We start from the raw sequence: 16776 nt of genomic DNA on the forward strand, positions 1-16776 counted from the left end.
TATATAACATTCATGTTATCAAAAAGATTTTAACTGATATTATATTTACATTCAGTTATTTTTTATCTTTCCTTTCTTTACTGAATTCCGAATACACTTATAAATAACGTTGATCTGTATTTGTTGAATGATGAATGTTGTATGTATTGCTATCTGCTAATCGCTTGAAGTAAGGTATAATCTTTTTATCGTCATCACTAGCTTAACACCCACATTACTGTTTACCACTTATCGTAATATGTCGAAAATGTTTAAATGTGTGGCTAAAAATAGATTTATAGCTTTCATCTGTTTGACAATATAGGTCAAAGTTAGAGAGTGGGGGGGAGTTGAAAGGGAGGCAGTTCATAAAGGGTGGGGGTGGGGGGGTGTACATGTATCATAGGTGGGGGCGGGGGTGTACATGTATCATAGGTAGGGGTGGGGGGTGTACATGTATCATAGGTGGGGTTGGGGGGTGTACATGTATCATAGGTGGGGGTGGGGGTGTACATGTATCATAGGTGGGGGTGGGGGTGTTCATGTATCATAGGTGGGGGTGGGAGTGGGGTCGTACATGTATCATAGGTGGGGGGATGTATCCAAACCACATCACCTCCACCCCCTCTCATCCACCCTCACAAACACATTTAGAAAACAGAAACATTCTACGATATCTTTTTTTGTACTTTTACGATTCTGCATCATCTAGAAACAGTTTTCTGATTGATCTATGATAGTTCTGCTACCAATTTATCGAGTATGAAACACACAAAAAATATTCAGCACAGATAAAAGTAATCTATATCTTAAAGATGACAAACTATACAGTGTAGTAAACTATTATTTGTGAAATATGATTGCTTATTTATGTTTATTTATATTAATGAATCGAAGCCTAAGATATTTTATATATATATATATATATATATATATATATATATACATTATTTATACAACTTATATATATATATATATATATATATATATATATATATATATATATATATATATATATAACGCCATTTATTCTGTAAGATTTTATTTACAAAAGCACTACCACGTATCTATAAAGAACATTTTAACAAACCGGTAACTCTCATTTAAACATTTTATCATTACTCTCTCGGATTAGACTTCTCCTGTTTGTTCCAGAGAGTTAAACCTATAATGTCCTGCACAACCAAACCTATAATGTCCTGTACAGCCAAACCTATAATGTCCTGCACAACCAAACCTATAATGTCCTGCACAACCAAACCTATAATGCCCTGCACAACCAACCCTATAATGCCCTGTACAGCCAAACCTATAATACCCAGCACAGCCAAACCTATGCTACCTAATATAGCGAATCCATTCTAACTGGTTTAAACATTGTTGTGTCAGTCAATTTGACGAGAGTGTATTTGTATCACCCGTAGCAAACTGTGTCTGTTTCACAGACTTGTGACGTCACTGCACTTAAATAAAATAAAACGGACTGCAGTACATTATTTCGTTCTACTTACATGTAGTACAATGGTTGGTAGTGTTTACCTGTAGTACATTGTTTAGTAGTGTTTACCTGTAGTACATTGGAAGTGTTTGCCTGTAGTACATTGGTTGGTAGTATTTACCTGTAGTACATTGGTAATGTTTACCTGTAGTACATTGGTAGTGAGTACCTGTAGTACATTGGCAGTGTTTACCTGTAGTACATTGGTAGTGTTTACCTGTAGTACATTGGTAGTATTTACCTGTAGTACATTGGTAGTGTTTACCTGTTGTACATTGGTAGTGTTTACCTGTAGTACATTGGTAGTGTTTAACTGTAGTACATTGGTAGTGTTTACCTGTAGTACATTGGTAGTGTTTACCTCTGGTACATTGGTAGTGTTTACCTCTGGTACATTGGTAGTGTTTAACTGTAGAAAATTGGTAATGTTTACCTGTAGTACATTGGTTGGTAGTGTTTACCTCTGGTACATTGGTAGTGTTTACCTCTGGTACATTGGTAGTGTTTAACTGTAGAACATTGGTAGTGTTTACCTGTAGTACATTGGTTGGTAGTGTTTACCTCTGGTACATTGGTAGTGTTTACCTGTAGTACATTGGTAGTGTTACCTGTTGTACATTGGTTGGTAGTGTTTACCTGTAGTACATTGGTTGGTAGTGTTTACCTGTAGTACATTGGTAGTGTTTACCTCTGGTACATTGGTAGTGTTTACCTGAGTACATTGGTAGTGTTTACCTGTAGTACATTGGTAGTATTTACCTGTAGTACATTGGTAGTGTTTACCTGTTGTACATTGGTAGCGTTTACCTGTAGTACATTGGTAGTGTTTACCTGTAGTACATTGGTAGTGTTACCTGTTGTACATTGGTTGGTAGTGTTTACCTGTAGTACATTGGTTGGTAGTGTTTACCTGTAGTACATTGGTTGGTAGTGTTTACCTGTAGTACATTGGTAGTGTTTACCTGTACTACATTGGTAGTGTTAACCTGTAGGACATTGGTTGGTAGTGTTTACCTGTAGTACATTGGTAGTGTTTACCTGTAGGACATTGTTTGGTAGTGTTTACCTGTAGTACATTGGTAGTGTTTACCTGTAGGACATTGGTTGGTAGTGTTTACCTGTAGTACATTGGTAGTGTTTACCTGTAGGACATTGTTTGGTAGTGTTTACCTGTAGTACATTGGTAGTGTTTACCTGTAGTACATTGGTAGTGTTTACCTGTAGTGCATTGGTTGGTTTGTTTACCTGTAGTACATTGGTAGTGTTTACCTGTAGTACATTGTTTGGTAGTGTTTACCTGTAGTACATTGGTTGGTAGGGTTTACCTGTAGTAAATTGGTAGTGTTTACCTGTAGTACATTGGTTGATAGTGTTTACCTGTAGTACATTGGTAGTGTTTACCTGTAGTACATTGTTTGGTAGTGTTTACCTGTAGTACATTGGTAGTGAGTAAGTATAGTACGTTTTGGTTATGTTTACCTGTAGTACATCTTTCACGTGATGTTACTACAAATGATGTTTCATCAAATGATGTTTGATCAAATGATGTTTCATCAAATGATGTTTCATCAAATGATGTTTCATGAAATGATGTTTGATCAAATGATGTGTTATATCTTGATGCAGCAAATGTGTACGTGTATTAAAAAGACATTAAAGTATTGCTAGATGATAGTGCTGATCTCTTATCTGTCTTGCGAGCACTACATCAATGAATGAAGCCTGTTCTATCGCGTACATCTCAAGCCACTAAAGGGATAGCCCGATTTGTTTTATACCTGTAACCAAACAAATCATGAGACTTCATCAAACGACAAAATTTATGACGTGTATCGGTGGCTTGATCTACACAGTTCAAGGAGTTAAGGGTTTTCGTTTGAGAGGCGAATGTACACGTGTAATCAAAGAAACGCTCAGGCAAATCGAACAAAGAAAGAAACGTAAACAAAAAAGAACAAATCCTGACGTAATATAAATCTTTGAAATATTGAACAAAAACTGAACGGTGACAAAATTATTTGGAATTTGAACCCAAGTTTTGTTGAGTTAGTTTTAGTCAAGAGTATATATATATATATATATATATATATATATATATATATTCTAAGTTAAATAATATCGGCTTACTTGTGTTTATGTGCATTCCCGTTCCCGTGCAAACGTCTGAATGTATATGACTGTTTAAAGTGCAGCGTAAATAATTTTTTTTATTTCAGTAACAGGTCGTGCTATCTGATACACTAAGACATAACGTAGACATTTTCAGTTTCCATGGATACAATACGTAAACACATTTTACTGATTATAACACTCCAAACTGGTAGGTTAAACAAAGAGCCAACACTATAGCCCCACGTTTATAGTCGGCACAGATCCAGTTGTGCAGCCTTCAACTAATGACACAACCACACTAAGATTTTTTTTTAATGCAATAGAAATTGATCGTTACAATCTTTGCTGTAAAAACACAAACCCTTTTTATTGACAGAATGTAATAACTGTTAAATACTACAATCTGATAACTTACAGCACTTTATCAAGGTATGCGGTTGAATATACAACATCAAACTTTAAAAAAATGATATAAAAGAAAATGTGAAAGAAAGATGCTTATTTTGAATACATTTTATTGCATTTCGTTTTATTTCCTTTTTGACAGAAAACATGTTATATAAGATAGCTACAATGCCACGTTAAAGAAAACTTCAAATGGAATAGAAAATTGATTTCAATAAATATAACATGTTTTAATCACTGATGAAATGTAAGTTAAGTTAAAAAAAAATACTCAAACAACATTTTTTGTGGAGATCTATTTGTCTATAGATCTATTTTAGCTGTATAATAATTTGTTTTTAAAAGTCTTAAAATTAAGCGATTCAGTTGGATGGCTAATGACTTATCAAAAATACAACAGAGCTTCAAATTGTGAAAACGACCTTAACTAAAAAAAAGCTATTATGTTTTGATTATAGGAGCATTTACTAAAACTAAAACAATATACGCATACTACAAAATGTGTTTTATTTTAATGTTTAAGAAGTTTGTAATAACTTGTTCTGTTTTAAATAAAATTATTCCTATGAGTAAATTTGTTTTAGTTTTAAATCTTTAAGATGATAATAATCTTTTAGTTATTTTCCTTTCTTACAACAGCAAGAAAAGATGTCTAGAAACGTTTTCCGGTATTTAGAGTTCATCTTGTAGTAGAGAAAGATGTTTATGCTACAGTTAAACCCGCCCAGGACGAAGTTAAAGGACCAAATAAAGAAAAATAAATTCTGGTAAAATCCAATGATGGTGATACCTTCAACGTAAAGCGACACAAAAGAGAAAACAATGCTAGGTGTTGTACAAACAATTAAAATGATAGAAATCATCAGTGACAGTTTAATAGCTTTAGTGTCTCGACTTGATGTAGAATCATTCGCTTCTCTGGTGTTCTGTTTTCGCCACTGAGACTTCTGCTGGAGCTTCCAGATAATTAAAGCTGTGAAAAATATGACGAGAAGTAAAGATATCAGGCCTAAGAAAGCGTTGATGAGGAAGGAATATTTGTCTACACTGCCGTCGTTGGTCACGTGAATTCCGATTTCTGTTATGTTGCTTCGCGGATAAAATTTCCAGTCGTAGTAGACGGTGGAGTAGCTGGGCAGTACCATAATTATCGAGGCGACGAAGATGATGCAAATGGTAATTGTTGTTACTCTCGGGGTAATGATCTGCTTTACTTTAAGAGGAAAAGCTATGCAGACGTATCTTTCAGCGGTGATGAAGGCCATGATAAGACACGTGATCCTGGTGAAGCAGACGTTGGGCCAGCCAGTGATGAGGTACTGGACCTCCCTGGTGTTGACTGGTGTATTAGAGAACTCCACCAACGGGTTCATCCAGATGGAGTATTCGAACAAAGTGACCAGAGTCAGTAGGTCAGATAATGACAAGGCGAACAGGCTGATGTTTGTTGTAGTTTTAAGTCCTTGCTTGTAGAACACCACCATATTGATGACGTTAGACACGATACCAAACACCGACAAACTCCCTCCTAGGAAAACATAATTTACAATCTCCGTGACGAGTTGTCCGACTTGGCTAATGAGAGCATCTCTTGGGTCGGCGGTGCGCACCATGTTCTCAATAAGGTTTACTACAATCTGTTTGAACAGAATAGCCAGAAGTTTTAAGTCTGAAATATTAAAACCTTCATTAGCTTCAGTTAACGGAATAATTAGTAGTTTTATGTTAAAATATTAAAATTCTTCATTAGGTCAATTATTTGCACAAGACAAAAAGGAACTTGTTTCATGCCATGACTAAAAACCTTCATTAGCTTCAATGAATGGAATAATTAGTTTGCTGTGAAAAAAATATTAAAATTCTTCATTAACTCAGTTAATTGTAACCGATCAAATGTAACATATTTAATGTCATTAGTTAAATGTGACAATTGTTTTATGAAGTAGACTCAGAGGCGTAGCGAGGGCGGGGTGGGGGGTGCGGACCGCACCGGGTGACACCATTTAGGGGGTTGACACCAAGGCATAAAATTGGAAAATGTACACAAGAAAAATTCCTTTTTACCAGATCCATTAGTGATTAATTCCATTAAAAAGCCGTATAAGTAGAAATCGACAACTATTACATGAGGGTGGGGGTGACACCATGACGTAAACGTGCTAACTATAAAGAAAACAATGCTACATACAACTGTATTATTAACAGACTATATATAAACATCGTTATTACTACGTCTGAAGTGATTAAAGCTTATACACATACATGTTCCCGTATGTGGCCTAAATTATAGGCCTATGTAGGCCAACACCCACAAACACACACACATACATACACATATATATATATATATATATATATATATATATATATATATATATATATATATATACATATATATATATATATATATATATATATATATATATATATATATATATATATATATATATATATATATATATATATATATACTTTTTTCTTGGGGGGTGACACCACGAAATGCCGCACTGGGTGACACCCGACCTAGCGACGCCACTGAGTAGACTTGTCGTCACGTGGTTCTCAACATCACTCTATGCAATACACTTTTAGCTTTTGCAGTCAGAATATTAATAATTAAAACCAACATATTTTATCTTGATTTTAGCATTTAACATTTAAATTATCATCTTGTTCAACAGAATAAATAAAAATATTATGCGTTTGTAACATTTTATAACGTTCAAATTTTAAAAGAGACGGATACGAATTTTTAAAAAAAAGGAAACTTTATCACATGAAATTACTTATTAAATTATAGACACTCACTACTACAATGACTCATTCATTAAGACCGTGTGGAAAATGAACAAGAGACAATATTTCTGATGTATTTTTTAACTAGCTGCACCCTATATTTTTAAACATCTCAACCCACTCTCGCCCTCCCTACACTAGACTACACTAGACTACACTACAACAGCCAAGTTTTATCAAATAGTGAATGGCTAGTGATAAGATACCGCGTAGATCCCCATGTGCCATGTTGGTTTGTCCTAAGTCGACACTAGCTTTATCGGCCAAATTAAATGTAAAACAGTACTCACGACAAAAGGTTTAACATTTCAAACACTACTCACGACAAAGGCTCATAGATAATTGTCCCGGGTGAGCAATCGTCTGGCATTAGGTTCATTAAACCTTTGGCAATCATTTAATTACACCCCAATCATCTGGAGGCCGCAGGGAGAAATAGGTCGTGAATGTAGTAATTCTAGCAGAAGTTAACATGCCAGCACTTAATACCTAGAGTGTAATTGATTTAATGGACTATTTAGCGTTTGTGAGCAGTTCAAGTTAGAGTGATCAATGATTTAAATAATAAGGAACGCAAATCTGAATATTTGACAGTAATTTAAATTAATAGACTATGAAAGAGTTTATGTACACAGTTCTACGTCAAGAGCTTGATCCAGAAAATAGTTCTCATCTAGTTGTAGGCAAATAAACGCCGGTTAGATTAAGGACAGAGATTACTGGTAACATAATTACAATAGTTATTAGTGAAATGATTTGATAATGGCATTTAATGAATTTAGTAATTAGATTTGACTAGCCATTTAAATAAAGTACTTTTATGACCGATAAAATGTCATTTTTCATAGACTGGTCGATAGAGAATGTCAACTTAACTGAATTCATTTCTTTGCTTAAGCTAAACGACATTTTAACATTAATTTGATCAAAAGTAAAAAGGGGAATAATTTGTGTGCTCGGTAAATCGCATCTTAAACAGTAGTTGAGTTCTGAATGAATTTTTAACGCAAGTAGATCTAGTTCATTGTTGAATAACTGACATTTCTGTCGTCAGTATGTGGGTGTTGTTCAATAACTGACATTTAGAGTGGACTTACAATATCATTTATTGTAGGCGTCTAGTATCATCAGGTTAGAAAGTACGACGGATCACAATTCTCCCACAAACTCAGTGAAGACGACACGAGGTAGATGACAGGTTCACTTAGTGTAATAAATGTTTATTTTAGTTGGCGTTACCAGTTACCTTCTGAGTTACAATAGCCTGTGGACGTCACTCAATGTATGGCATTGCAAGAATATATATTTTTAATTTAATTAGCAATCAAGTTGGTCATTAAAATTTGATTTATAATCAATTTAAAAAAAAAAAAACCTGAGAGATAACAAGATGAATTACTAGCGGTTACTCCACCAGCTGTCAGATAAGGGTGAACTGTTTTCTTCACGATTGAAGAAAATTGTGCAAAAGAAAACTGCGCGACCGAAAATGGTGCAAATACAAATCAATTATACTAATACACTTTAATTTTATCATTTTTGTGGAAAAAAATATTTAATAGTGCTACAATGTGGATGTGCTTATTCTTTGTTATTTTCTATAAAAGTCCGATTTAGGAAACAAAATTGCCCTTTTGAAGAAATGTGTGCGCAGTTTTCCCGTTGTGCATTTTTCCGGTTACCGAAATTATCTTTTAGATATTGCAAGCCTTTGATCGGGTTCTAATGCAGATATTTTTTGGTCGAACCCTATGTGGGGGTCTTGTTTATTTAGAACGAATCACTAAAAAGTGGAAAATAAATCAGATATTTAAAAATTTAATAAATACGTTTTTTTAAATGCCAAAAATTAATAAATAAAACAATAAGACAAACTTGTTTTCTTAAATAAAAACTCGTGAACTCTTCTGCACATTAATTTGCAACAGAAATCCTAGAGCTTTTCTTAAAGGAAGCAAATTTTTATTTATTTTTTATTTTCAGTAAATTTACATTATACATGTTTTTATTTTATTATAATTGGACATCTTTGTGATAAAAGTCTTAGCTGGTTAAAAGATACTCGTGTTTGTAGTGTATTGCTTATTTACTCTCTGAGTTCTATGCATATTAAAATAGAAGTGTTAAGCATAGGTAACATGACGCCATTTTTCTGCTAATTGATGTGTTAACTGTGCCATTCCAGCAACAGGAATGTAGCCCTGGAGTGTACATGGAAACCTGAATTGGTTTTAAATATCCACCAATCGAATCCATTCAGAGTTTCTTCCAGGCATCTCCTCGAAAGAAATTTACCGCCCCCCCCCCCCCCCCCCGAACGAAATTTATATAATTTATATAGAAAATATATACTTTTAACAGTCTACCGCCCCCCCCCCCCCGAAAATTTCAAGTACCCCCCCCCCCCCCCCCCGGAGAAACACTGAATCCATTGGGTTGGCCACCTGCCCTCTAGGGAGCTAAAATAACCAAGGAAGAAGCTAAGATAAATGAGAGTAGAATATTCAAACTTCTGTAAGAAGTTAAAAATATCAACACACATATCATGGTGGTCTACCAAAAGTGGTCTACCAAAAGAGGTCTACCAAAAGTATGTTCTTGATTGTTGATTATTTTTGGTAAAACCATAAAAATACTACTTATTTTGGTCAAATATAAAATATATTATGAAACATTTTTAACACAAAGTTTATTCATAAACAATCATTGACAATCACAAATTTAAAAGCAAAATGTAGTACAGTTACAGATAAACTAGTTGGGTTATTGCGTTGGGTAAACATTAAAGAGCTTACATCAAACTTCCATAAATAAATTGAAATAGAGCCTTGCATTTTTAGTATAATGGAGACCTAGATTTAATTAAATTAAGTCACACATGTTTATGATGACTGATTTTTAAAAATAAAATGTAGTGCTTTAAGTCACAGGGGCAAATCACACACTGTTCGTACCACAAACCAACGGAATTTTAGCAAGGAAAAGATGGCAATGGGTGTTGACATTGCTATAAAAAGGATCACTACTAATTGATTTCAGTTTAATGTTTAGTGCCTATATTGCACTGCAGTAATTTTGTATATAAATGTATATAATTTGCATTTTGTTCAGTCTTATTAGTATTAATTTTTTCTAAATGGGTCAAATATATCAAACAGACAAAATTGGGACTTTTTGGCGTATCTTCCCTTATTTCAATGATGAAATTATCTGCCGCTTGATGCCCTTAAATATTCTGAAAATTAAAAATAAAGATAAAATTTAAAATGTCATAGTCTACGGGTTTACAAATATAAATTGAGTTATGAATTCAATAATATTTGTATTTAATAAATTTAGTTATGTCACGTTGGAAGATGCAATCTATTCTAAGATACGATTTTACCTGCTGATGTTTTTAAATTTGCACCATGTCGTGGTGTGAGATCATTCCTCACCCTGGGAAGTCTCCTAACGTTATAATCATCTGAGGAAAGATAAGTCTTCTGTTATAACAATACATACCAGTACTTAATGAAACAAGCCATATCAAACTTTTATCTTTTGTAACTTGAATTCTTAAAACTTTAAACCTAAAATTAAACAAAACAAAGTTTAATCATCTGGCATTCAATATGATCAATCTCACAACTGCATACCATTATCAGCATGTAAATAACCGCACCCCACATATACCCATCCTATCACTAGCCCTCCTCCACCACAATTTGGGAAAAGTGTACCCATCACCGCCAGTCTATAGCTATATAAATTTAAGATAATTTATAACCATGTTTCAGAATGATGTCAAATATGTTATTGAAATTTATTTATTACACAATTTTAGTGATTAGCTTTGTGTAAGTGTTGGCAAACTATGACTACACTTACAGAGTATTCAAGCATAATGTAAGCAGATATTTTACTATTCTTGACCCATAAAATAGCACATAACGTTTACAATGGCAATATATTTGGCAAATATTTTAAAGAAATGGACTACAATGTTTGCATTCTTAATTTTTTTTCTGTTTTGAAATTAAATTTAAGGTGTACTGGTCAAAGGACAGAATAGTCAATTGTATTAAACTTTTTAAAAGGATAAATAGATTTAGTTTTCAACAAAAGTTCAAGAAAGTTTGCAGAGTTATTAAAATTCTAAAACTTAGTAATACACTTTAGAATTACCATTAGAGATCGAATCATAAGCGTTCTGTACAGATGTTGATTTTTCTAGTCTGAAATAAAAATTGTATTATTAATAGGCCTAATTGCAAAAAATGATGCATGATTTAATAGAAATGTATCTTTATTACTTTGTATGATGTCCATTAATCAGAACAACATATTTTTTTTTAATCTGGTTATGATTTAAATATAAACAAACCCATGCATGGTATCGAGCTCAATAACTTCTTCAGTTTTCTGGTGTTGTGTTGTAGCTCTTCTGGTACAGAACCAGACTATGACCCCTACGGCTATAGTCAACAGTACAAAAAGAGGCAGACTGACACTCAGGCCCACAATCAGGTTCTCAAGATCTGAAAGAAAAGTAGATTGTGCTAAAAGTCGAGACGATATTACTTTTAGGGCCTATATTTTTAATTTTATGTTTTCATTAGAATGTGGCTCTGCTGGTTTGAGCTTTAGCTGCTAAGGCCTTGTATATAACATGGTTTTAGAGATTTAGCTTTATTATTAACAAAAATAATTTTACATACTTTTCTCTTCCTCAATCAATCTGAAAAAAAAATAACATAGTTAAAATTGAATGTTTAGGCTTCTTTATATATTCTGCACACACTTATCATTTTCACCATATGCATCTTTTACAGTGAAATAAAATGTTTTGAAAACACAGAATGTTCATTTTTAAAATGGTTGTTAAAATTGAATAAAAATAACATAATTATATTTAAATTCAAGTAGAATTTTTTTGTTTATATAAAATAAATCTTACTTGCATATTGCTATTTGATTGTGTTCTACACAAAACTCTGTAGCAAGACAAGGCTCCAACTTCTTGCGTATGTCACAGAACTTTTCATTTTTGTCATCTGAAAACTCAGTGTTGTCACATATATTTTTTTAAACTTCCATAAAAGTATAGATAGCTTTCATGCTTTGTCAGTTGGATAACATAATTTATTCATCAATCGGTTTGTGTAATAAAAAATTACTATAAGAATAAATTAGAGTTAACAAACTAAATTAAAACTATTATTATACGTTATGGAGTGGACGGAATGTGTCTGGGAAACAGACGAAGATATCAAACACAGAATAAACCTAGACCAACAGGCATTTGCTAATCTTAGAACAGTCAGGAAATCACCAAATATCTTTAAAACACTCTACTAAAATCTATAACTCTAATGATATAACAGTCCTGCTCCTTGCATCAAAGACACGAAGAACAACAGAGTAAACCATAAAAAGAATCCAAATTTTTATAAATAGGTGCCTTAGGTGTATATTTTATTTTAAATGGCAAGACATTAGACAAGGTAGAAATCACAAAACTATATGAGATGTGTGGTGGACAGGAAACAATAGAAAGACAAACCATGGAGAGGAAATGGCAAAGGAATGGGCACACACTTAGGAAAGATGCTGGCAATAGAGCCAGACAGGCCTTGGAGTGGAACTTCATGGGAAAGTGACTAAGGTGACATAGCTAGCTGGGGGGGGGGGGGGGGGGGGGGAATGGATAGGAAGGAATTGGGAACAGCTGAAAAGAGTGTAAGAAGTCAGTGGAGAGCAGCAAGCTTGGACAGAGGCCTTATGTTCCGTAAGTAATGGAAAAGAAAAACAACAATTATTATTTGATAGCAGTTAATGAAAATCAAATCATGCTAGTTACCAAAACCTGTCTCTAAAACACTTCTTAGGTATTTTAAATAATGTCTATTTTCTCTTATGTTCAGTAAAAACAAACTCACATTGATCATTAGCATAAATAACAATAGATATGGTAGCAGGCTTATTATCTATCATTAGAGTTTGATTCTTTTTCATGAGATCCACTAGAGCTTTGGTTAACTGTACTTCATTATGTTTCTGACCATTGGATTTCATCACAGTTTTAAAGTCAACATGCAAACTGCCTATGCTAAAGGGAAAAAGAAAAATGCTAATTATTATAGGTAAAAATATATTAATTTTTATCACCTAATTGTAAACAAGGTAAATTGTGAATTTATTTTCAAAATACATTCATCAAGTTTCTTCATTTACAAGAGAAACAATATATTCCTGTACTGTATCCTAAAAATTGATTCTAATAAGAGTCACTATGTTAAAAATTTGTTAACGAAACAATACTACACAACTTACATTAAAATTACAAATTATGAAACTTTAAAAAATGTCCAACCTTATTGCAATGACCTCTATTGAGACAATTTCACTGATTTGGTGTCGCAAAGTAGTAGTTAGCTGCAAATAAAATCAAATTTATTTAGAACAAATAATGCTTAATATTATTATTTAAATATTAAAAAAATGTATAAGGGTAAACAGATTGTAGAAATGTAGCCAGTTAATGGAAACTCTTACAAACGGTCAGAATAAATTTTCATTACTGCTTAATATATATACAAATAAAATAGGTTTATATATATAAATATTAATAAATAAATAAATAAATATATATATATATACATATATATATATCTATATCTATATATATATATCTATCTATATATATATATATATATATATATATATATATATATATATATATATATATATATATATATATATGTATATAAATATGTATATATAAGAATGTGTATATTATATATAATTATAATTATGTCCTATGTATTTAAAAACATCTATTTCATAACAAATTATAGATTAAATTAAAAAACATTTTTTTACCTCTACTTCTAAATTACTTTTTAAGTGAATGTAATCTGCCGTGAATGTACTGGATAAATTAAGATTTGATGCATCAAAGTCAAAAACCAGTTTAGAGAAAATTTCTTCATACTTTTCTTGTGCTGTTTCAACAGACATTAACAATTGTAGATATTTATAAAGTAATATCAATAATCAGCAAAATGTTACTAAAGCATAGTATGTCAATTGGAAACATTACTAGATCTAACTTTAATCATAAATAATAAATAAGGTTCTAAAATATTTTTAAGACATTCTTTATTTTAAAAAGGTAAACAATGAGGACTTGCACATAATAAATTGTTAAAATCTTATAGGTCCTAGTTGAGAGCGAAGAAATATATTTTTACCTTTACAAAGAGTTCCATCCATCTGAATATACCCTTCATCACAAACACAAGTGTATGTGGCATCAGAGTTTTCACAGTGTGAGTTTGGTATTTCACTACATAGGTTTGGGTTATCTTTACATGCATCAATAAGTATTTGACAGTGATCTCCCCTCCAGCCTTGTTTACATTTACAGCTGCCATCAACATTGTTGCATTGCTCTGTGTTGTTATGTACACAATCACAGGTCTTGCTACATTGTTCACCATACAGTCCAGCTCCACATTCTTACAGAAGAAATATTATTACAGTAGAGGAAAATGATATGCCAGTCTTAATTTTTTTTTTGTATTATTTCTTAATTTGAAAATTCTGAAGATTATATTCGTGAATCCTATTATTATACTTCTATTATCGTGTGTGTATAACATAGAATGCTGTAGTTCACTAGATTTCTACATCATATTTTATTTCCTCAAGAAATAAAGAGATAAGCAATTTAAAAATGGATTTTACCTTGACACACCAGGGAATAATTTTTATACCCAGTGTTACACACACATTGAAATGATCCATCAGTGTTCAAACAGTGAGTGTGAGGTGTCATTTCACACAAGTTTGGAGCTAAAACACACTCATCAATATCTATTTGACAGTGATCTCCCCTCCAGCCTTGTTTACAAGTGCATGCTCCATCAACGTTGCTGCAATGTTCTGTGTTCTCCGACACACATTGACAAGGTTTGGTACAGCCCTCCCCATACAGGCCTGTGCCACATTCTTTGATAGATGGAGAGAAAAATACAGAAATTGTGTTATTATAGCTCTTTAAAATATATCATTTCAAAGGCACAGAAAACATTTTAATCAGCAGTGAGGAATGTTAATTAATTTAGTCATTCATGTAAACTTGTTATATGTATGTTTATAGCAACATTTCTCAAATTTGCCATAGATCTACATCTTTGTATTTTATTCTTACTTAAAGTACCAATCCATCAAGGTTAACAGAATGTTAATATCTAAATATTCTTATTTTTTGTTACCTTTGTTCTCAGACTATACATTTGTTGTCTTTTTGAGCTAAATTTTAAATAATGGCCATAATAATTTCAAAAATATTTATACCAACATAGGTATTTGGTACTTTAAATACAAATTTCTTTATATAATTTTTACAATAGTAGTATGTAATTATAGACAACATATTCACCCTCTATTATAAACTCATTATAAATGAAATATAGATGTTACAACTACAAATAGCCAATACCTGTACACTGTTCCCCACTTAAGCCAGTTGTTTGAATGTACCCAGTATCACAGTCACACTTGTAAGTTCCTCCAATGTTGACACAATGAGACCTTGGCTTTGTCAGGCAGAGACTTGCATTCTCCAGGCACTCATCAACATCAATTTCACAGTTACTTCCCTTCCAGCCTTGTAAACATTCACAAACTCCATTGATCTTTTCACAGTTTTTTGTATTGTTTTTGTTGCATGGGCACATTTCTTTACAGTTGTCACCATAGTAACCATCAAGGCAATCTAAAATTTAATTAATTTAAAAATTACAGTATCCATAATTTATCCACCTAATTACTTCCTTATAGGTCTGTAGCATGTTACTTAGTATGTATTGTTTATCAGATCTAAATGCTATTTAAATATCACAAAGCAAATTGCATGTCATAGTTTGAGCTTTGTGTCTTGTCTTCTCAAGTCTATAGGTCTTTTGCCCTCGAAAAAATGTAGAGTCCTTTTTTTTTTACTGCAAACTAATCAAACAAGACATCCCATATTCTGCTGCTTAAAAGCATGGAACTTGAACAAATGTTGTACCAAGCAGAGGGGAGGCTAGGTGGGGTGGACGCACCAGGCACTGACCCTAAGGGGTTCCAAATGGACTAGGTAAAAGAAAAAAAAGGTAATTTTTAGCCCAATTACTGAATTATACACAGCCAAATTTACTTGACTTTACTGATTACTAACGGATTACTTAAATGATTTTTACATAAATTGTGTAAAACCAAAAAAAAAAATTATTGAGGGAAAGTGACTGCGTCAATAGAGATATATAAATGATGGAGGTGTGGGTGCAAAGTGGATAGTACACCCAGGGCACCGGAATGGGTCACTATTCCTCTGGTACCAAGAACAAATTATTTTGAAATTATTGTTAGAAAGCTTAAAGCACTCTGGAGTAATCTAATAGAAACTAAGAGTTGGCCCAGAGTTGCAAGATAAAAATAACATATACAACTTTATCTTTCTTATTGCCTGTGAGGCTTATATGCATACTTTAGTTGAATTTATAATGGCATGGGCTAAGTGGTAGAGCACGAGGCTGCTAACCCAAAAGTCTCGAGTTTGAATCTGGGTCCAAGTCTGTAGAAAGTCCCTGAGTCTACCCAGCTCTAATGGGTAACTAACTCATGTTAATGACTGTATAGGTGGCTGGGCAAAGTGGTGACACACCTTCCCTTCATATGCCAAGGTCAAGAAACATTTGAACTCTTCTTCATCTGCCCAATAGATCGCTAGATCTAAGAGGATTCTTTACTTTATAATAAAACTCAAATTGTATTCTTATTTACCTATGCATGTAGACAAATCAGATGAAACATTTTGGCCTTTTGGACACAAACAGGTATCTTTGTCATCAATATTAGCACACTTATAGCTGCAGCTCATTGATTGATTTCTACATGGTTTGTCAGCTTTAATTAAAAAATTTAATGGGTTAATTTTTTAAGTTGTATAAAATGTA

The 16776-nt window shown here is 32.8% G+C and overlaps 1 protein-coding gene across 1 annotated transcript; it reads right to left on the bottom strand.

Annotated features, from left to right (window-relative positions):
- Positions 1-9471: 9471 nt before the first annotated feature.
- LOC131937078 (latent-transforming growth factor beta-binding protein 1) lies at positions 9472-16725 on the bottom strand. The gene is made up of 13 exons (XM_059294275.1): positions 16604-16725; positions 15279-15554; positions 14522-14785; positions 14026-14292; positions 13655-13776; positions 13146-13207; positions 12712-12881; positions 11730-11826; positions 11491-11510; positions 11157-11310; positions 10958-11007; positions 10176-10256; positions 9472-10025 (listed from the first exon to the last, which is right to left on the bottom strand). The coding sequence occupies exons 1-13, from the start codon at positions 16698-16700 to the stop codon at positions 9997-9999; spliced, it is 1689 nt and encodes a 562-aa protein (XP_059150258.1). The 5' UTR covers positions 16701-16725; the 3' UTR covers positions 9472-9996.
- Positions 16726-16776: the final 51 nt, after the last annotated feature.

The sequence above is a fragment of the Physella acuta genome, unplaced genomic scaffold (genome assembly GCF_028476545.2).
Source record: "Physella acuta isolate Inbredline_101_S28 unplaced genomic scaffold, ASM2847654v3 ptg000200l, whole genome shotgun sequence".
Classification (NCBI taxonomy): Eukaryota; Metazoa; Mollusca; class Gastropoda; family Physidae; genus Physella; species Physella acuta.

Bases quoted from the DNA above. Each gene is read 5' to 3' on its own strand.
- LOC131937078 (XM_059294275.1), bottom strand. From the start codon at position 16,700: ATGAGCTGCAGCTATAAGTGTGCTAATATTGATGACAAAGATACCTGT. The intron at 11,511-11,729 runs GTAAGATTTATT...TTTTTTTTTCAG, and splicing joins AATCAAATAGCAATATGCAA to ATTGATTGAGGAAGAGAAAA. The intron at 11,311-11,490 runs GTATGTAAAATT...CTTTTCTTTCAG, and splicing joins ATTGATTGAGGAAGAGAAAA to ATCTTGAGAACCTGATTGTG.